The 22351-nt window shown below is 41.7% G+C and overlaps 1 protein-coding gene across 10 annotated transcripts in view; it reads right to left on the bottom strand.

The window, feature by feature from the left end:
- The window catches only part of LOC120554149 (receptor tyrosine-protein kinase erbB-4-like), a 300052-nt gene that overhangs the window by 144833 nt on the left and 132868 nt on the right, over positions 1-22351 (bottom strand). For all 10 annotated transcript variants that reach the window (XR_005638323.1, XR_005638324.1, XM_039792826.1 and 7 more), the window contains exon 2: positions 9784-9935. Coding sequence is in view for 8 of the 10 variants with exons in the window: in XM_039792826.1 (XP_039648760.1) it covers positions 9784-9935 (152 nt within the window). In the remaining 2 variants the exon portion in view is untranslated. The remainder of the gene's footprint in view (positions 1-9783; positions 9936-22351) is intronic.

Raw genomic sequence — 22351 nt, 5'->3', positions numbered from 1 at the left:
AAGAGCTGTAATTATGCAGACGCTGCCAGGCTCCCGCGAGGCGCTAACGGCCCCCGTTCCAGGCGACAGTCCCAACCTTTTATGAGCTCCTCAGCTGGTTCAGAGGCTAATGAAACCGTACGATTGGCCAGGCTAGCACGCCCCTCTCCAAACGTCGCTCAGGATCATGGTGTCATTATTTCGTGAGGAGGCCCTGTGACAGCCATTGTGTCGCATGGAGCACAATAGTGGGAAATGTTTATATAGAGCGGGGACAGAGAGAGTGAGAGAGAGGAGCACTTGAACTCCTCGCTGGCCTCGTCCATTACCTGTCTCGGTCTCATTGTAAATAACAGCTCTCGCTGCGCTCCCTTCTCAGTCTCACCCAAAAAGGCCTGCAGCACAGAGCCAATACACAGATGGATTCAGATTGTCATGAGGAACTAATTGGGGAAACTGACTTTCCAAAAACACTACATGCAGAAAAGTATAAGGACACTGGGCAGTTACAGTCTACAGGGACTGTTCTGTGTGTAAGTTAATATGGTCTCTAGTCCCCCTTGTCCACCTCAGGGACTTTATTCCAAAACCAAAACCTAATCTGCTGCTATAGCAGCCTCCACTAACTTCTTCTGGTAAGACTTCCCACACGATTTTGGATGCTGTCTGCAGGGATCGGAGCCGTGTGCTGGCCGGTCAAGTTCTTGCAAACCAAACTTGGGAAATCATTTCGTCACACAAACGTACGGGCACCATATAGTGTATGAATGGAGGGTGAATGGCAAACACCGGTGAAGGACAGACACGGTGAAACAAGTGTGATAGAGCCAAGTGTGAATTACTGCCTCACAGTAAATTAATGGCGCAGCGTCTCACTCTCAGACAGAGAGAAGAGCGATCAGATGAGTGCTGAATAATGACACGCAGAGAAGCAGTAATCTCGGACTTGCACACTGATCTCATCAGGTTAGAGCAAGGACAAAATCCTGCAAGCTGTAGCTGACGTTGAGAAAAAAAACAAAAAAAGGATGAAAGTTTGTCATGAAATAGGAACACTCTGAGATAAGCAACCATTACCCTCTGGTAAGTGTATCCTGTAACCTCACTTTGACTCAACTTTAACACCTCTGCTAATATACAATCTACACAGCATGCCGCAAGTAAATGCACTGAGCACACACACACACACACACACACACACACAGGTAGCTTGCTAAGCACATGAGGCAGCAGAGCACAGAAGGCGTGCCTCCACAATAGATTTCTGAGGATGTACGCTTTGAGAATAGCTGAGCTGCAGAATAGCTGAGCGCTTTCATTTGCAGCTGAAATACAGCCGAAGGAAAAAGGGAAGCCTTTGGTGCGAGGATTTTTCCCTCCTCTCTTTCTATTTTCTTCTCTCCTCTGTTGCCTGGCTGTGCTGAACTGAACTTGCAGGAGCAACGCTACCCCTCGTGTTGTTGTTTTTTCCCCTATAAAAAGGTTTGGAAATGAGTGCTTGTTAAAAAAAGCTGTTTCTTTCGTTGCTCTGACGTCTCTCTCAGCTGGTGTTTGCCAGAGATAAGCTCTTGTAAAGAGTGTCTCTGTCTGCGTGTCGACATAGTATACACCTCTGTGACCGTGTCATTCATCTCTCTTTATGGCTGAAGGGTGTGTGTCTACAAGCTTGTGTGCGTTTTGTATCCCAAACCTGTGATAAATTCCTCTGGGGAGGAAGTTTGAGACTTTAAACCACATCCTGGCTTTATGGACAGACATCTCCGGTCCCTCCCGCTTTCAGCTGCAGCCCTGGCATCGCGCCCTGTGTTTTGCAGCGCTGGCCGGGCAGATTGATCCGGCTTTAATGAAGAGTCCTTCAGCCTAGGTGACATCATTAGCTGGTTGTGGGCCACTGCAGGCCACTTGGCGCGGCTCCCTGCTTTTCTTCTAGGAAAAATGGGTCATTCTGATTGACAGACAGACAGTGGCCAGGGGAGCTGGCCAGCAAACTAGACAGAGGGGGTATGCCAGGCGGCGGCGGCGGCGGCGGCACGGTGATGCCCTTTAGACACCTGTGTCTGTATTCGCAACACATTTCATTTCCCAACCAAAAAGTACTTCTGAGGGAGCCCTGAGCAGTTGTAGAATTTGGATTATTGCCATTCTCTGGATGAGATGGAGACTGATGAGAAGTCTTCGCTGGCCTCTGTATCCGTGGTAATTCAATAGATTTGGCATTAAGCTAGACTAAAGCCATAAAAAAAGCCACACATTATGCAATGATCGTAGTCATAAGTCAAAGGTTCAAAAGGTCAATTCAGGTCAGACACAAATAATGCAACCTTAGATACTGGATTTTAAAAATGCACGCGACTTTATAATGACCTAATGGAGTTAGCTCCACCCATGTGGGCCTCCAAGCTGGATAAAACAAACGCTAAGATTTATTTAAGAATATAAATTGACCCAAATGTGATACGGACTGGGCTATAATACTAACTTCATCATCATATTCCTGGCCCTCTTGCAATCACGCTGGGTCTACAGAAGGGAGGCAGAGAATGAGGGGAAAATCAGAGAGATGTGGTTTGGAAGAAAGCTGGACCTGAGGAGGCTGCAGAGCCATGTCATCCATCTAACTGGCAGCCTCTCAGCTGGACAAAAATCACCCCATGTCTGTGCCTGCCCTCACCTCCTCCCTCCCTCTCCATCGCTGTCCTGTGTTGCGCCCTATCCCTGCTCTCTCCTTATACACACACACAAACACACCAATATATGCAGACACAAACACACAACCCTGCGGCACGGCAGCTAAACATTGTAATTTCAGCACAGCAGCTGTTTTTTCCTGCCATAAAAGCGACAACCCTCTAGCTCTTCGCTCGCTCCCTCCTCCCTCCTTTTCTCTATCAACACTCCGCACATCCATATTGTTCCATACGGTACACACCTCCTAGGCCGCTGTTTTCTATAGAGTCCAAGTGCATCACGTCGCCTTAGACATTGCCAGATAGCCTGAAGCTCCGAATAGATGAATCCCGTGGTGTATTTGCTGAAATGTGTGCACCTTTAGGTGTGTGTGTGTGTAGATAATGTATGAATACAAACATTGAACTTTGCACGAACTGCGTGTTGCTTCAAGTTGCCGATGATGCAATTCTCAAAATTGCAGCAAAAAAAATAACTATCTTGAGAAGTTGTAAATACATGTAAATAAATGTGTAAGATGAAAAACCTATGGTTAAACATTTAATTTCAAGTCTTGTTTTCAGTGCTTATTTTACAAGGGATTGAAGTTACCATAATGTAAAATGTAACACATCATCATTTTAAACCCCCCAAAAATCAAAAAAGGGGTTGTCCGTAAAAGTAAACCACAACGCAATCAAACTCTCCATCCTCACAGTATAGCAATTCCAGCTTAAGAATTAGGGTGGGGGTCTCTCTGATTTCTTGTGACCAACAGCGTGATTGCTACATAGTTCCCATGGAAACCACACAGCTCCCAAAACCTGACCCCCCTCACATCCACTTAACATCCCCCAGATGCCTAATTGTTTCCCCAATGATGCTAGGCCTAATGGGACTGTTTATGGTATTCATTTGATAGCGCTGGCCCAGTAATTAGACTACACCTCACTTCATTAAACAGCAAGGTGGCACGTAGTATGTTTGCACATGCTTAGCACAAGATCATTTTAAACCACGCAAATACAGAGAGCAGCCACAGAGCCAAGAGAGCGCTGTGTTCGAGAGGAATGGCGATGGCACTTTGCATTCAGAGTACTGCTCATTTCCCTGCAGTGTCTCACAGACATGCCTTCCACAGTCATTCCTACTTGTACCTTATAATCAGTTCCATTGTACTGTATAGTGTTGTATTGTGCTGGCAAAAGGGCTTCAATTATTATTCACAAGTTCTCCAAACAAGATGCTGAACTCATCGCTGGTTACATATTGTAACACTGTCCACATAAGAGATCCAGCAACATTAGCTGCCTTGAATGCAAACGCAAACAAAATGGACGACTGTTGTCTCTTAAAGGAGTAATTCAACTTTTGAGAGTTTAAGTTAGCAACCTTATCCATTACACTGTATAGAATAGAATACACTGTATTGTCCCTGACGGGAAATTAGTCTTAGGCATAGTAAATATATAGCATAGCATAGTAAAGAAGTAGTCGACTGGATATTAATGCCTATTCTTCCACATCTATTTCTCCACTCCTGTGAACAAGCCAAGCAGGTTATGCCATTAAATGAATCCCGACAAGGAGCTGCTACAAAAGACTTGGCAACATACATGCTTAAATGCAAATTCACTTACAGTACAGGCCAAAAGTTTGGACACACCTTCTCATTCAATGCGTTTCCTTTTTATTTTCATGACTATTTACATTGTAGATTCTCACTGAAGGCATCAAAACTATGAATGAACACATACGGAATTATGTACTTAACAAAAAAGTGTGAAATAACTGAAAACATGTCTTATATTTTAGATTCTTCAAAGTAGCCACCCTTTGCTTTTTTTATTAATAAGGTAAAAAATTCCACTAATTAACCCTGACAAAGCACACCTGTGAAGTGAAAACCATTCCAGGTGACTACCTCATGAAGCTCATTGAGAGAACACCGAGGGTTTGCAGAGTTATCAAAAAAAAGCAAAGGGTGGCTACTTTGAAGAATCTAAAATATAAGACATGTTTTCAGTTATTTCACACTTTTTTGTTAAGTACATAATTCCATATGTGTTCATTCATAGTTTTGATGCCTTCAGTGAGAATCTATAATGTAAATAGTCATGAAAATAAAGAAACACATTGAATGAGAAGGTGTGTCCAAACTTTTGGCCTGTACTGTATTTCTTGTGTGTTACTGGTGAGAATGAGAAGACCTCATTCAAGTCTCTCGGTGCCTCCCTGCCACCAGAGATGAGCTTCGTAATGCTTGAAGAAACCGTGGGGACAGTTAAAGAGAAACAGACAATTAAGGGTAATTCCTAGGGCGGTGACGAGACACACCGCTCACGAGACGAGACGCGAGATTGGGTTCCTAAGAACCAGACGAGATTTTAACACTACTTTAAAGAAAACTTAAACGGTGAAATATGACTGGATATATAGTCTTATTCTTGTATTTGTATCTTATTCTTTTTTTTAGCCCGTTTTATTTTCACGACAGTTTTGATTTGCTCTTTCATGTTTTATGCAAAGCACTTTAAATTGCCTTGTTGCTGCAAGGTGCTATAGGTGCTATGAAGTCACCTTGCCTGTCCAACCTCAGCTTGTCAGTCTGTCACCAGGGCATATGAACACTTTTGTCTTGTGCCTGTCAGTCAGTCACCAGGGCAATAGAGAACACCAGTCCGGCTCGGAAGTTAAACAAACTGGACGGCGATCTCGCCATTATATTACACTGCAGCAAACGCTGTCTGCGGGAAGTTTTAAAAAGTGTAACGGCACTTGTGTCCGCTTTCCCGGCATTTCTGTGTCTCACTGTGTCTTGAACAAACTCTAGAGGCTCCGTCTGCTTCACATCTTTGCGTGCGTGTGTGTGTGTGTGTGTGTGTGTGTGTCTGAGTGTGTGGCACCGATTGATTTAACGTGAATAAGTTGTCAGGAGTAACGACGTAATTGATGTTACACTGAGACAACGCGAGACAACGTTTAACCTCGACGAGAAATATCGTAACGTTTTAAGCCCGTGACACCTCTAGTAATCCCACAACTGTCTAGTTTACACTTTATGTCTCACAAGCTAGCGTGCTAGTCACCATCTCAGTTGGTTCAGAGCAACTTCAACTGAAAAACTCCTTCCGTCTCTAAACATGAACTGACACATCCCATCTCTGTTTCTCTTTATGTCTCTATCCATGGTGCTGAAACAGTTTTTGCTCACCATAGCCTTAAAGGGAAATTTCACCGCTGGAAAGCTGAATATATCTTTAAATTGGGTCACTAATGTAGTAGAAATGTGAAAAGAAAATTGAAATGGGTGCCTTCTAGGCCGAGATAAGCCAGAAAATGTGTTTTTGGCTCATATGGATGAAAGACACCAAATCCCAGAATGCACTTGCTTTGCGGCCACTCCCAAGCCACGCCTACCCTTTACAGACAGACAGTGAGACGATCAACTCAACAAGTGTGTTTTATTGTCATTTCAACCATATACACGAAAAAACCTTTCACCGTGGCTCAAGTGGTGTTACGCATTTAAAACAAGCTTTTTTTTGGCCACAGCTGATACATTATCTGGACTTCTTTCAGCGGATTGATCGATAGCTCCAGAGTGAACAGAACTGTGTCCATGGCAACGCTCTGCTATGCATGGCAACGGTGTGTTATCCTTAGCAACGGTCTGTTATCAAGAAATAACAGACCGCATTCTACATTAGAATTCAACCAAGCCATGTAATAAAAGAAGGCTAACACATAGCTACTAGCTTTAGCTCTTGGTGGGCTGTGGTATAAACATCGAGTATAAACACAGCCGTACATTTGCGTGGGATGTAGCTAGAATTGTCGGCATTTTACAGTCACAAACTCCACCAGCAGTTGGCAGTTAGTTGGATACAAATCACCCCATTTCTGCAACAGGCAGTCCGGGGTAACACAGCCCACCTCCACTAGTAGTCTTACCCGGTGACAGCAGGCTGGATTGTCCACAGCAATATTTCCACAACAACAAAAACACAGCACAGCAGTCTCTGAACTCACGTTGGGAGTTTCGTTGAAGTTGGATGTAGTCCAGTTTGTTTAATGAGCGGACACTTGCAAGCAGGATTGGTGAACAGATGGCTGGCTAGCGTTAGCTTTCCACCGGCACACTCGTTCAACGCTCCCCGCTGATGAGGTCACTTTACCGGCCACAGGAATCGAGCACCACCGCTGGTCTCCGTGCAGGCAAAGCTTGCGTAGTGTGTGGAGTATTGCGTCTGTAATAAAGTGTCCTGCATATTCTCCGATGTGTTCCAATGTATCCCGGTGGTACACGTGTGTGGTAGTTTGAATGCACATAATTGTTGTTCTAAAATTTCCGTCGGGATGAACAGTTTCTGCTCCTGCTGAGAAGCTAAGCGAGGATTCAAGATGGCTGACACTCGTTTTTTCCTTGGCAATCTCCGGAAAAAGCCGACAGTCCAACCCCCTTTGGGCTATGCGGAAGTGGCTCCTAATACAGGCTGTAGTCTTTTGCCTCTGGGCAAAAAAACCTCTGATGACGCAAAAATCGTCATTTTGCGTCATCTGAGGCTTTTTTCCAGACCCACAATACAGAGATCTCCCCTCTCAGGGGGACATGAGGGAGGGAAGCATGGTCATTCAAAAATACTACCAGGTTTCTACTGATACAAAGCTTAATGCTAATCGGTGAAGTTTCCCTTTAACTACTGAATGTGCGCTATGTAGAAAAAAGTGAGTAAGTGGCTGATCGTTCATCTCTATCCATGGTGCTGAAACATCTAAAATCTCAAGTTTTTGCTCACCATAGCCTAAACTACTGAGTGTGTACTATGTAGAAAGTAAGTAAATGAGTGGCCGAGCCTTGATCTCTATCCATGGTGCTGAAACTGTTATTGCTCACCATAGCCTAAACTACTGAGAGTGTACTATGTAGAAAAAAGTGAATAAGTGGCCGATCGTTCATCTCTATCCATGGTGCTGAAACATCTAAAATCTCAAGTTTTTGCTCACCATAGCCTAAACTACTGAACGTGCACTATGTAGAAAATAAGTGAATGAGTGGCCGAGCGTTAATCTCTATCCATGGTGCTGAAACTGTTATTGCTCACCATAGCCTAAACTACTGAGTGTGTACTATGTAGAAAAAAGTGAATAAGTGGTAGAGCGTTCATCTCTATCCATGGTGCTGAAACAGTTATTGCTCACCATAGCCTAAACTACTGAGTGTGTACTATGTAGAAAAAAGTGAATAAGTGGCCGAGCGTTCATCTCTGTCCATGGTGCTGAAACATCTAAAATCTCAAGTTTTTGCTCACCATAGCCTTAACTGAGTGTGTACTATGTAGAAAAAAAGTGAATAAGTGGCTGAGCTTTCATCTCTATCCATGGTGCTGAAACAATTATTGCTCACCATAGCCTAAACTACTGAATGTGCACTATGTAGAAAATAAGTGAATGAATGGCCGAGCGTTCATCTCTATCCGTGGTGCTGAAACGGTTATTGCTCACCATAGCCTAAACTACGGAGTGTGTACTATGTAGAACAAAGTGAATAAGTGGCTGAGCGTTCATCTCTATCCATGGTGCTGAAACAGTTATTGCTCACCATAGCCTAAACTACTGAATGTGCACTATGTAGAAAAAAGTGAATAAGTAGCCGATCGTTCATCTCTATCCATGGTGCTGAAACATCTAAAATCTGAAGTTTTTGCTTACCATAGCCTAAACTACTGAACGTGCACTATGTAGAAAATAAGTGAATGAGTGGCCGAGCGTTCATCTCTATCCATGGTGCTGAAACTGTTATTGCTCACCATAGCCTAAACTACTGAGTGTGTACTATGTAGAAAAAAGTGAATAAGTGGTAGAGCCTTCATCTCTATCCATGGTGCTGAAACGGTTATTGCTCACCATAACCTAAACTACGGAGTGTGTACTATGTAGAACAAAGTGAATAAGTGGCCTATCGTTCATCTCTATCCATGGTGCTGAAACAGTTATTGCTCACCATAGCATAAACTACTGTGTACTATGTAGAAAAAAGTGAATAAGTGGCCGAGCGTTCATCTCTATCCATGGTGCTGAAACATCTAAAATCTCAAGTTTTTGCTCACAAACACCCCCAACAGGCAGTTGTGAAAAGAAAGAAAGAAGGGGGGGGGAGGTATGTTAACAAAAAAAAAGGAAAAAAAAAAAAAAAAAAAAAACAAAGAAAAAACAAATAGAAAAAAAAAGAAAAAAAGAAAAAAAAATCAAATTTAATCAAGGGTGGAAAAAAAAAAAAAAAAAAAAATATTTTAAAAAAAACAAAAAAAAAAAAAAAAAAGCAAAAAAAAAAAAAAGGAGAAGGGGGAGAAGAGCGTGTTTTATTTGTGGGAGGGGAAAAAGGATAGTGAACCAAAAACTAAAAAATAAAGAGTGAACAATTAAGGAAAAAAAAAAGAAAAGGGAGGAAAGGTCTCTTATATTTTTAGTGGGGAAAGAGGGAGTTGTAACCACTAAACAAAACCAAAAAGGAAGAAAGTGTAAAAGAAAAGAAAAAAAAGAAAAAATAACTTATTTTTTTATTTCTATAGATGTAAAAAAAAAAGTTATTACAAAAAAAAAAAAAAAGTAATATGTATTAAAAAAAAAAGGGAAAGGGGGAGGAGTTTTCATTATATATAAATAATGGAAAAAAAAAAAAAAAATAACTAATTAAAAAAAAAAAGTGAGGGGGTGTAAGGAGAGTAAAAAGGGGATAGGGGGGGGGGGGGGGCGGGGTACAAAAAAGAAAAAAAAAAAAAAAAAACAAAAACAAAACAAAGGAGGGGGTGTGTTTAAGAAAAAAAAGGGGGGGGGGGGGGGGCGCCTCTTTTTGGTGGGGGGGGGGCAAATGTTTTTACCACACAACAACCAAAACAAAGCGGGGGGACTTTTTAAAAAAATGTTTTGGGGGGGCACCCTTTCTTTTTTTCCAAGAAACAACCTTGTTTCTCACTGAGACATTCAACCTCATTCTTTTCCGTTCTTTCTCTCCGTGGTCCTGAATCCACAGTGTTGAAACATTGTCTTTTTCTCTCTCTTTCTACCTACGTAACGCAGATGCAGTACAATGTTGTGAATATCTGCTGGAGGAAACAAACGGTTCAACGTTCCTACCTTGAGGAAGGAGAGGTTGCGGTTTCGATCGATGCTGGTAATCTCCAAATTGCCCATTACAACTTCACAGTTCTCGTAGAGCTTCTTCAGGGTGCGGTACTGCTGGTCCAGGTCAGACAGAGTGCTCAACTTGTTCTCTGTGCCGGGACAAACTGGAGACGGGGACAGAAAAACTGTGTCACTTCAGAGGCAATTTGTCCTATCGAGCAAATTAGCACATTCAAATATGATGACGCATTCAAAAAGTCAAGTTTGACCTCTACGGACAGAGCAAAAGAACCAATTTTCAGAATATGGAATTCAAATTCACGGAAAGTATAATTAACAAGTTATGGTCATTCATGACCACGATAGTCATTATCTTGAAATCTCTTTTCCACAGGGTTATTTTGACTGCACTTACTAAGGTTTTAGCTAAAATGTCAGACTGTAGATGCATGGTTCAATGACTGCTGTAAAGCACAGTCTCTGAGAAAATGTTAGTATCAGTGAGATAATGAATGGAGAATGAGATAAGGAGGGCAGAAAATAGACATTCAGGCAGGATAGGGGATTTCGGGATTAAAACTATACGTTGTCTGAATATGAGATACAAACAGAGGGAAAGACAGAAATGCAGAGAAGGATTGACGGACAGAGGGAATAGTGGTAGAGAAAGAATGGGTCAGGAGATAACGTAAATTGCTAAAAACAGTGCAGACGTGACCCCTGACAATGAGGGAGCTGCGAGAGTCGAGACTTGGGGAGGGCCAAGTGGGGTGAGAAGGGTGAATATCATTTCTCTGAGGCAGTGACCTACAGTCTGGGCCTGGCACCGGCACACCGTTTAATCAAAGATATTCAAATTGCATTGGTTGACCTTTACAGAGGGTTTCACTTGGAGCCTTTAGTCGGCTGACAAGATTACAAGACTTTGAAGATATTATAGTGAGTGCGTGGGAAGGCCAGGCAATTAGAAAGTAGCACATTTTAGCAAGTGCAGAAACACACACACACACACACACACACACACACACACACACACACACACACACACACACACACACACACACACACACACACACACACACACACACACACACACACACACACACACACACACACACACTTCAGCCATTAGAAGCTTCAGAACAATTATGCAAGTTACTAATGTTGCTCCTCATGGCTTTGTAAAGCAGACATGAAGCCAGACAGTTGTCGTTATGCGTCATTGCATAATATTAATGGAATATGAACTTTGAAATATGTTATCCGCCCTCAAAAGCAACTGTTAAAATGCGCTTGAGAAAGGCACAAAAACCAAGGGAGCTTATGTATGACTGACAACAGAAACAGTTACAGTCAGAGAATACAAAAACAAAAAAGCAAGAAAGGACAAAGATGGCACATTTAACTCCTGATCTCAAGAAGTGTCATGATCACAATGAAAGAAGTACACAACAAACAAAAAACTATGCATCTGCTTTTCATCTCTTTGCAGAAACACATTACAACATAGAGATTCTGCAAATGATTGTGTTTTGTCAGCAGCGCTAATGATAAATCGATGGCAATTGACAAATGCAGCGGCTACCACTGTAATTAGTTCCTTCTATTTCCATCAAACACTCTTTCCATCCATGCCAGCCTTTCCACCAGTCAGTCAGTCAGTCAGTCAGTCAGTCAGTCAGTCAGTCAGCCTCCCCAGCCGCAGTCCTGCCACCATCTGCTCCATTCAGCTGGCGCCATCACCGCATTGCCACGAGCACGACTGGAGGTTTGTGTGCGGTAGGCACCGGAATGGAGTTTGGCTCGATTGTAATTAAACTACTCATTAAAGTTTGTCAGCGCTTCAACTTCTAAACCTGAATTTTAATTTTTGCCAACATCAACTGGTTTGGTTTCTATCGCTCCTCACATTCTTAGTCTAACCCTACATTCACACTTCTTCTTTAGTCATTTTAAGATGGCATGCAGCAGAAATATAACCTTCCCATTTCTGCTGAGAACTTGACTAGCTTTAGGGATTGGTCCAGACGGGTGTCTGAGTGAATGTCTTGCACACGATAAAAACACACCATCAGTCATTTGTTTAAACACTTAAAAGGTCCCATGGCATGAAAATTTTACTTTATGAGTTTTTTTTTTAACATTAATATGGTTACCTCCCCTTTCTCTGCTTTGCCCGCCCAGAGAATTTGGCCCACCAATGAGAGAGAAACATCATGGCTTTCAAACGAGCAAAGTGGCAGTTGGTCAAGGCCACCCCCCACTCTCCACCTTGCCCCCCTCTCTTCTCCTCAATAGCTACAGACACAGAAATGGCACATCCTAAGGAAAGCTCATTGTGGGACTGGCTCTAGTGGCTGTAATTCTGCACCAAGGCTGAATTTCAGGAAGAGACTTCAGATACAGTATTAGGGGACCACTAAGGTCTATATAAAAGAGACTTCAGATACAGTATTAGGGGACCACTAAGGTCTATATAAAAGAGACTTCAGATACAGTATTAGGGGAGCACTAAGGTCTATATAAAAGAAAATTCAGATACAGTATTAGGGGACCACTAAGGTCTATATAAAAGAGACTTCAGATACAGTATTAGGGGACCACTAAGGTCTATATAAAAGAAAATTCAGATACAGTATTAGGGGACCACTAAGGTCTATATAAAAGAAAATTCAGATACAGTATTAGGGGACCACTAAGGTCTATATAAAAGAAAATTCAGATACAGTATTAGGGGACCACTAAGGTCTATATAAAAGCATCCAAAGAGCACCATGTCATGGGACCTTTAACTTGACCTATAATTGCATTTTTTGCCTGTAATAACTCCCCAGAAATGCAACAGCAAAGGCTGAAATGACAGCACTGGAAGCTTTGATGTAAAAGTATACTTTAGTTAATGATGAAGGTTAGAGAGATGTACTATTGTATGTTGGATTCTGCAAATTGAGCGCTGCAGTGTTTCCAGCACTCTGGCCTTTATCGGAAAGTGTTCTGATTCATTGTTAACAACTCATTGGCAACTCTACAAGTACTTCTCGCTTTTTATCAGGATATCCTTCGGCAGTTCTAAATACCTTCTTTCTTTTTACTCCTCCAATGTCAAACTACTCCACTCTCAGGGCTCCCTGTGCTTGTCTGTACAGAGTCTGTGCAGCTCCCTCTGGTTGAAATGAACTACAAAACCATAGAAATTACAGATTTGGGACATTTTAAGAACTGAAGTAGTTTTAAAGTGCAGTTGTGTGTTCAGACTACTGATGTTTAGTTTTATGTGTCGCCTGGACAAGTCAGAGAACCACATAATTGAAGCCCTAGTCAGCCCTCTGAAAAGCTGCTATAGATACACTTCTAGGTTAAGACGGCATTGGTGTAACAGCCTGTATATCCTATAGGCTAATATGCACTTTTTATGTATTATGTATCTTTTTTATACTATTTATGCTGTATGATGTGTGATATGGACCTGTGTCTGCAATAAAGCTTTATTATTATTATTATTATTATTATTCAATGTGTTAAAATGTATTGTATATGTTTATCCACTATTCTTTACTTTTACACGGCATTGTACTGAAAATGACTTGAGATGAATTAATGCTGCAATGAAAAAAATCCCAAAACTAGTTTGATGATAAAATACTTATTTAAGTCATTTCTGTTGGCTAAGATGTCCCAAAAATGATTGGTTTCAGCTTCTCAGGTGTGGATATTTGCTGGTTTTCTATGATTGAGACCTGACTATCTTTGAGTTTTGGACTGTTGTGCAAAGGAAGGAATTAGAAGATGTTACTTTGGGCTTTCAGAAATTACAAAGGGCTTCTTTTTTTTCCTATGGTAGCGTCATTCATTTACATTTCACCTTTTTTCATGTCCTTTAAATACACATGCTGTACAATTTTAATAAGCCAAAATCCATATTCCCCCCCATCCAAGTACAAGAACTTCAGAAAGAGAGGACAGAACGAGGAAAGCAATGGCCTATTGCATAGTTGAACTTGCCCCTATATTGAACAACACTGAGAGCTCGTAAACTCCCATATTGCTTTATGGATCGTTGGCTCTGCAACGATGAGTGCGCTTCCTCTGCTCTGTGATACTCCATAGGGCTGTGGGTACAGGCTGTGTGGGACGGAATGGCAGTGGGGGGACCTGAGCTATGGCGATAAATGAGATTTGCTGACCACACACACACACACACACACACAGATGAGTCATTTTATGGAACGATTTAAACTCAAAGGAAGTCTGCGAGGATCTAAAATTGGTCGGATCGATAAATGCATGTGTGTGCGCGATCTTCTTTTTCTGTGTGTGGGGATGAAAGGTTAGCGGGCGTCTGTAATAATCTGTTATTGAAACCTACTCGCGGGTGTGTGCGCGAGTTTATGCCTGTGTGTGGCGATAAAAGATCAGAGGGGAGAGGTGAAAAGTGAGGGGAAAACAACTCTCAAAAGCCAATATCAGCCAGCACACGCACCTGCACACACACGCACACACACACACACACACACACACACACACACACACACACACACACACACACACACACACACACACACACGGAGAGAAATGGTGCTCATTCAGGGTGAGTAAGCAAGGTAAAGCAAATAGAATTGAAAGAGAGAGAGAGGGAGAGACAGGGATGGAAAGAGAGACACAATCTTGTATTTGTGAGAGTGGGAACGACGTCCAGGAGCATTAGCATTCATATCGACACGCTCTACTGTAAATGCTCTTCTCTCTGGGCTCATTTTGAAAGTGTCTGGATCCATCTGCTCCATCTCTTTCCCTCTCTCTTTTCCTAATTTCTTTTTTTTTCTCCCCTTAGCTGTCCATTTCTCTGTCTCAGCCCTCCCTCCATTCTCCTCTCTCTTAGGCTCAGCGGCGGACAATGCAAGTATTGAGCCGTTGGCCTTTTTTCCCCCGTTAATGTATCAGTGACACAGGGCCACGTCCACTTGACAGCGCCAGTGTGTGTGTGTGTGGGGGTGTGTGGGGTGGGTTGGGGAAAGAGAGAGCAGATATCTGTCAATCAGGACCATAGGAAGAATATCTCTACAGTTGTGTCAGAGATAAAGAGAGGCAAGGCAGCACGCCCCCAGCTCATTTATTCAACAGAAAGAGAGAGCGCATGACATAATAGTAAACATGGGGAAAAAAATAAAAAATAAAAGATATAAAAAATATATCCTTTAGTTACATTTACAGGGAATTCCAACAGCATAGTGACCCACCAGAGTCTTGAGATTGAACCCTGCCTTTTACCAAAAACACCAACCTTGATTTCTTTAAACCATGACAGTTACACTTTTCTAACCTTATCAAAGTGGTTACATATTACAAGTATGACAGTTCATAAGGGTTGTTTTATTTTGAAACTAGGTTTTTCTTTTTTTTTTTATTACAGAAACCTATCCCGTTTCATTTGAAACTAGAAAAACAGCTGCCACTGCCTCATGTCTCGCGACAGCTTTTCTATCATCATGGAGAAAAGAAAAAAATGTTGATTGGCTGGCAGGTGGCTATTGAATCATATAGCAGGACAACTCAAAGGATGCATTTCACTCATTCTGTACAGCACCATGATGGACACCCTGTGCCTAAAAAGCATTAAATAAAGAAGACTCCATTCCATTAGGTCAGCCACTGTTTTGGAGGGGGTTGTAGTTAGAATGAACTGAGGTTATTAGACCTCTGTAGCCTGCGCCTGTGTGCTTGAGGCTAGATGCTCAAAGCTACATTATCCGCTACAAGCATGACACACTAAAATCTCCGACTTCACTTTTGGCAGGTCAATATGCATTGTGGGCATTAGATTTTGACATGGAAAAATAATGAGTGCAATAAAAATGACAATATCTGTAATTACGTTTTATTTATCGATTTTTGTTGTTATGTTATAGGGTTAGGAAAAGATCCATGGTCACATTTAAAGGACGCCAATACTGACTATTGATAGAAAGCAATATCATTAATTATCATCAATGTCATTAAGATGGCGAGTACAGTCTCGAAATTTGACTTATGAATTGGAATTCATCAGCATTACAGAAAAGGATGAGCAAGAATGACGGACAGAAAAAGATTAGTAGAAAAATGGAGGAAAAAGAGAAAGAAAGAAAATGGTCATACAGACAGGAAGATGAATGCAACAGAGGGAAGAACAGGAAAGAAACAGAGCAGCCAACCAGGGGGAAAAAAACAAAAAAGAAAAGAACAAGTGAGCTCTTGGCAATATTATTACGTACTATTCTTGGGGATTGTCATGCACTCAGCAGTCCAGCAGAGCAAAAACCAGACTCCAATGCCTCAATTCCTTCCCTAGAGGGTCAGTTTCCTCATTCACTTTTATGACAGCCATGTCTTTATAACTAATAGATAATGAGCAATAAGAAAAGGAAAGGCTTGAGTTGGCAACATTTATAGGCAGAGATGATTTGGTCTCGAGCCACTTCAAAATACATATGGAATGTGTGCATTTAATGTCTTTTTGTGTCCATTTCTGTATGTGTGTGCTGGCTCCATGAGGCGTGTGTGTGCGCACACATGCGTGTGCATTGAATTAAAGAGGAACAAAAAGAAAAAATTCTGAGCTGCATAACCCGGTTTTGCTGCTGGTGTATCCCTTCAAGTAGCTTTTCTTGCTGAAACTGACTAAATTTAATCTCCCTAAATTGAATTACAACTTAATCCTGTCTCCCACCGTTCCTCTTGGAACAGAGTTTAGTAACAATGAGGGAGCATCCTTGCGTTTAAAAACAAGCTGCATTGGTTAATGCAGGCAGGGACGGACTGACAATCTGTGTGTTCGGGAAAAGTAACCTATGGCCGTCCAACCGACAGAAAAAGTCTAATAAAGCGATATTTACAGCCAAGAGCAAGCAGCGCTAATACGATCACTAATATGCTGCGTGTAAAAAATTTACTGAGGAAGAAGAGTAGGCCTACTAGTCTGGCTATCACCAGACCAAGCTCCATCTTTAAAGATTGAACATTACAGAGCGAAATCAAATTGCGTCTATAGGCCTACGTCATTAGACGTGACAATGGCTAGTAGAAAACGTAAGGAGAAAGGTGGATGGGAAAAATTCAAAGAAAAGAGGTCTCTCGAGACTGATGCAGCAAAGTGCAAAAAGCTCACAGAGTTAATTTCACATCAGCAAGAGGTACTGGTAAGTGCCAGGAGCAGGACACATTATAATAGGCTGCCTTTATCCCTATCTTAGCGAATTGCATAGTCAGCTATCAACATGGGTGTGCATCATGATTATTAAAATGACCGTGCCATTTAGTGCTGTCAAACTTAACGTGTTTAATAATTTCTGTTTGGTTAATTTGAAACATTAAACGCGTTAGAAATTAATTGCGTGTTGACCGCAATTTCACTTGGTTGTATATGAGAGGTTGTAGTGAGCTCACTTTTGCTGCTAGGATGAAGACTATGGTATTGAATTAAACGGGAAAACATCAGGCATGCATTGGTACCACTCTAAACGTGCTAACAAACAGGGAAGGGGCCTAAATAATTCACCAAATTTAACCAAAAGTTTAACCAAAATATCCTAGCTTGCACTTTCTGTCTGTCTTCCATCAGTGTGCAGTTTTTCCTTGTCTTTCATATTTGTGTTTACTATTGTGGAACTGGCAAAGACCTGGGGGTTGTTTGTGAAAGCTTCATAGACAACATTGATAGGGCCTAGTCTTTTGGGCCATAGACATTGACAAAATAAAATAGGTTATTCCATGCTAATTCTTTAACACAAAGCAACACATATTATATCAATAATAGCTAATAACCTTAGTAATACTCTGTACTGTTTTATAATTACAAGTTTGTGTAGTTTGGGGTTTCTATAGCCAGTGACATTTCAGAATTTGTATTTGATTTTCAATGCAGAGGTAATGGCATTGTACATTTTCTGTTTTTATTTGAAGGCTGAGGCTTCATTAATAAACACAACCCCAATTATCATCATTGGTTTTGAGATGTTACTTGCTGTGAATACCTTGTCTGATAGGCTACAGTATTTGTGGCATGGTATCAGGACATCCTGGCTAGTGTCTGTCGCGCACGGCTAGGGGCGGCCGGATGAGGGGCCTATTTGGGAGAAAGTCCGGGGCAGTTTTTTTGCCCTAGTCAGTCCCTGAATGCAGGACAGGCACAAGCCATTCCCCAAACTCGTGAAATACTGTCGCTTGGTCAGTGGCTCTAAGCGTCAGATATCAACGCAAAAATCAACCTTTAGCGTCTGTGTGGGACACAGCGTAGTATCAAAAATGGTAGCGAGTAGTATGAAAGTCCAAAAATCCGCATAAGGAGGCATGTTGGGGTGGTGGATTGGTCAAATAACACAGGACTTTCACCCAGGAGACTGGGGTTCATGTCCTATTCTTATCCAATGTGTCACTGAAATGTACATTTTGTAACCCCACCGACAATCTTTTCCTAAACTACACCCAACTGTCCCATTCTTGTGCTGCTTGTCAGTTAAACTTAAATTTTTTGGGAGTGAGAATGTGTTGTATGAGCAGAGCAGAGAGATGTGTGGGCATGTATTCACGGTGGTTTTGGCTGTAGAGCCCATATTTTTGATCCATCCACGAGGTGAGAGACGAAGGCAGACAATAGCCACCCCAATTCTTCACACTGACATATTGAGCTGTGCTTGTTCTCATTTCTCACTTCATCTCTTCTCCTTCACATTGCCGCCTCTTCTTGAGCTCTTATTCTCTCGATGTCTGCTCTCTTATCATGTTTCTGTCCTCCTGATGCAGTTTTTGGCTCAAACTGTCTCATTTTCCCATCAGTCTTCTTCTCTTATCTTGTCTTAAAATTTGACTCTCCATTTGCAGGAACTTATTACATATATGCATCGTTTGCCTGTGAATCCCTACCCAGAGGTAGGCAATCTTGATCCGGCGAAGGAACGGCGGACTCTGCCACAACCAATATAAACTACTATATAGTGTAGATATTTCCTGAATTTACATACATGGATGGCTATTGAAGAAAAAATGCAGACCACCAATACTAACAAAACGCAGGGTTTCATTTCGTGCAAATCTTAAGGGATCATGACTAATGTCAGGAATGGATACAAAATTATGTTGCGTTGTTCTTCATCAGATGTAGACAATGTGGCATCTGATACCTAATAAGATTTGAATAACCTCCCAAACAATCGCGTGTTCCACAAGACTTCTTCTGTCTTTCTTCCTTCGTTTATGTTAGAAAATCAAGACCATGCGCTGCTAGAAGTCGGGGAAAGAGTATATTCATTTAAACGGTAAAAAAAAGGTTTTAACCTTTGGGTTTTGAGCCGTAATGGCTGAGTGCGTGGTACCGAAACCCAATATGGCAATATGGCACTGGCTCCTAAACCAGCGGTATTTACCGGACCAAAGTTGTAATTTGTAATCTATTTATTTGAACAGGGACAGTGCACAAAAAACAAATTGCCAGTTTCCGCCCGTAGTCTCTGGGCAGGTAGATGGCGCAATAAAATACAGACAAAGTATAGTATACAATACAGATACATAAAGTCATAAAAATCTACAGACATTATTGTCCATCTAGAGCTAAAACTATCCCCCCCCCCCTCCCATAAACACAAAGCAATTTAGCACATCAATTCACTGGTGGGAGCAAGTCTGCATTGTTAACAACCAATGCTTTGCTAAGTGTGAGAATGAGTGCAAGTTAGTGCATGAAATTAGCTCTGTAGGAAGAGTCTTCCACTGATGTATAACCACAAAGGAGAATAGTGTCCTCCCACATGCAGTTTTGCATTGTGGAAGACTACATTTGCCCCTTGTGGCTGATCTAGTTACCCGTGTTGTTTAGGACAACGCAGACTTGGGTGCTTCAATACAGAGTCACTGAAATGCCCGCGCTGCTCTCTGGTGCTCTAAAACGGACGTTAGAGGCAACAGAAGCCTCACTGCACGTGACGCTAGTGAACACTACACTCGGCTGCAGGTAACGTAAACTTACCGTTAGCTTGTAACGTTAGCTGGGCTTAAACACGGTTAAACTGCTGGCAGCTAAATGGTCTAACTGTTGGCTGTATTCCACTCCAATAGATTCCAACGCCGGTATGTGCAACAGTCTGCAGCTACAGACACAGAGCATATACTAGCTGCACCATGGCCACTGCCGTAGTCACAGTTGTCGGAGAAACACCGACGGGACTTAATGGCGTGTTCAATTGCACCATGTGAGCTCAGGTGCATTCAATGTTGTCGTAAAGTACCCTCCTGCCGTCTCGTGGTTCTTCTTTTTGTCGTTTAACAGCAATTGACTGGTGAAATAAGTTATTGTTAATTGCATTTAATAAAAATAAATCATTTCAATTTTGGCCATATAACTTCAGCAATAAACAAACCGTTCTTTAATGTCAGCGACGGCTGTTTTCTAAGACACTGTCTTATCTGCCTTTAGCTCAGCTAGCTACAGTCACATTGCGAGCCTATTTGCTTCTTAGACTGCAAGACTAATATCTCAAGTGTCCACCTGATAAACGGTGTGTACGATTGCTAAAGTTTGGAGCTATCAATTTTAACAGCACAAGGGGCACACATCCAAACGCAGCTCATTCTGGAGCTCACAAACCCTTGAAGTGTTATTTCCTGAGAGAAAAGGAAGCGATTTCTCCACACTGAAGCAAAACTGTAGTAGCTGTAGAGTCTGCAGTGACAAATTATCTGCTAACCCTGGCTGTGGATTTATAAGGATGTTTGTTAACAGTGTTTATGATGGTGTTTCAGCAAGAATGAGACCGTATGAGAGGTGGGAAGTGATGCAGTTTTTCGTGAGAGGAGGGAAACTAAAACATGCAGCTTTTTTGTTTGGGTTTAAAATAATGGCACAGCACTCTACTGAACTTGAGTGTTTTTGGGGACAAAACAAAGGTCACTGTCAAACACAGCACACATTCGAAGAGTGCAGGGCGAGGACACACGCAACAGCATGATCCTTTACGCATCTAAAAGGGGAACGCGGCTCAATCGTTAAGAATTCATTCAGCTTTATTCCTACCGCTTCAGGACAGTCTGATCGATAAAGTTCAATATGAACAACTTCTCCCCAAGGTAGAAAACCAACCACTGCATTTTTGAAGCATGAGGACATTTCTTTCCCACTGCACTCGTGCTCAGTCATACACTCATTCTCATACAGTCATACGCTAACACTTCAAATGGTTCAAGTTCACAGTTATTGATTAGAGTGACAGCTAGTGAACATACATTTAAATGACGTAGACATAACTTTTGTTTGTTTACAAGAAAACTCCAATGAATTATCAATTAGCCCTTTTGCGATAGTCAATAAATCAATTAATCGCACGATAAAAAATGAGCTTGATTATTTTTCCGGCCGCGATAATTTCCATTTGCGTGCTTGTTTGTTTTCCTTGTCTCTCTCTCTCTCTCTCTCTCTCTCTCTCTACCAAAGAGACTCCCCAATCTCTCTACCAAACCTTCTTGTCAGTCACATGGTCTTTGTGTGGGGAGGCGGGACTCCTGGCGGAGAGAGAGAGAGAGAGAGAGAGAGAGAGACACACAGAGAAAACGCTAGTTGAGAGTTGGAGCAGGGTTTCCTGCTTTGCAGTTAAGTCAAAAAAAAAAAAAAAGTATATGAGCGATATCCGCCATGTTACTCGGCGTCCTGTTTTCTCCCTTTCATTCCAAAGCACACAGTTGACAACCTGCAGGTGGAGGCGGTGGAGACAGGCTCGGACATAAACTCCACGGGCTGCTGTGGACTTGTCAGTCTCGTAAAGCGGTTTCAGGAAAGTGGCTGCATGTGTCCGACAGTGCACAGACAATTAACCGGTACAAGCCTACAGCTGTCCACTGTCAGTGTGTCAGAGGCTCCTGGACGGTGAACTGAGACTCCGTTACCTGCTTGTCGGTCAACGGTTAGTGATCGGTTATTTCATTTCATTGTGCTTTCTTTTGGAAGGCTGGCTGCCAAAAATCGCCACTTACTAGCTAATTAATTAGCTTGTGTGTGTGTGTGTGTGTGTGTGTTTGTGTGTCTGTGTGTGTGGGTCGGCCCGCCCCCGCGATGCTCCGACCTGCAGACAGCAGAGGAGCAGTAGCTGCACCCTTCGCCAAATAGAAGACTGAAAAACTGAACTATTTTGGTACAAACATTTACTCGCCATGTGGCAGATAGCCACATAGATATAGATAGATATAATTTATTAATTATATATTATTATATATATTTAATATTTAGGGTTTAATAAATAATTGTTAAATGTAGTACAGAGTTTGTACACACAAACACCCCCCGCCCCCCCAAAATAAAAAAAATAAAAAAAAACTAATAAATAAAAGATAAAAAAAAAAAAAAAAAAAAAAACAATAAAAAAATAAAAAAAAAAAATAAAAAAAAAAAAAAAAAAAAAAAAAAAATTTTTTTTTTTTTTTTTTTTTTCTTTTTTTTTTTTTTTTTTAAAAATATACCTGCATTATTATGCCATTATCATTATATTAGATGAAAATGGTATCAAAATATCAATATTATCGTTATCCGTGCAATCTAATTCTGGGCAAGTTATCATCCAGC

This window comes from Perca fluviatilis, chromosome 24 (assembly GCF_010015445.1).
Source record: "Perca fluviatilis chromosome 24, GENO_Pfluv_1.0, whole genome shotgun sequence".
In the NCBI taxonomy this organism is placed as follows: domain Eukaryota; kingdom Metazoa; phylum Chordata; class Actinopteri; order Perciformes; family Percidae; genus Perca; species Perca fluviatilis.
The sequence above is the reverse complement of the archived record's forward strand: the minus strand, read 5'-3'. Positions and strand labels throughout refer to the sequence as shown.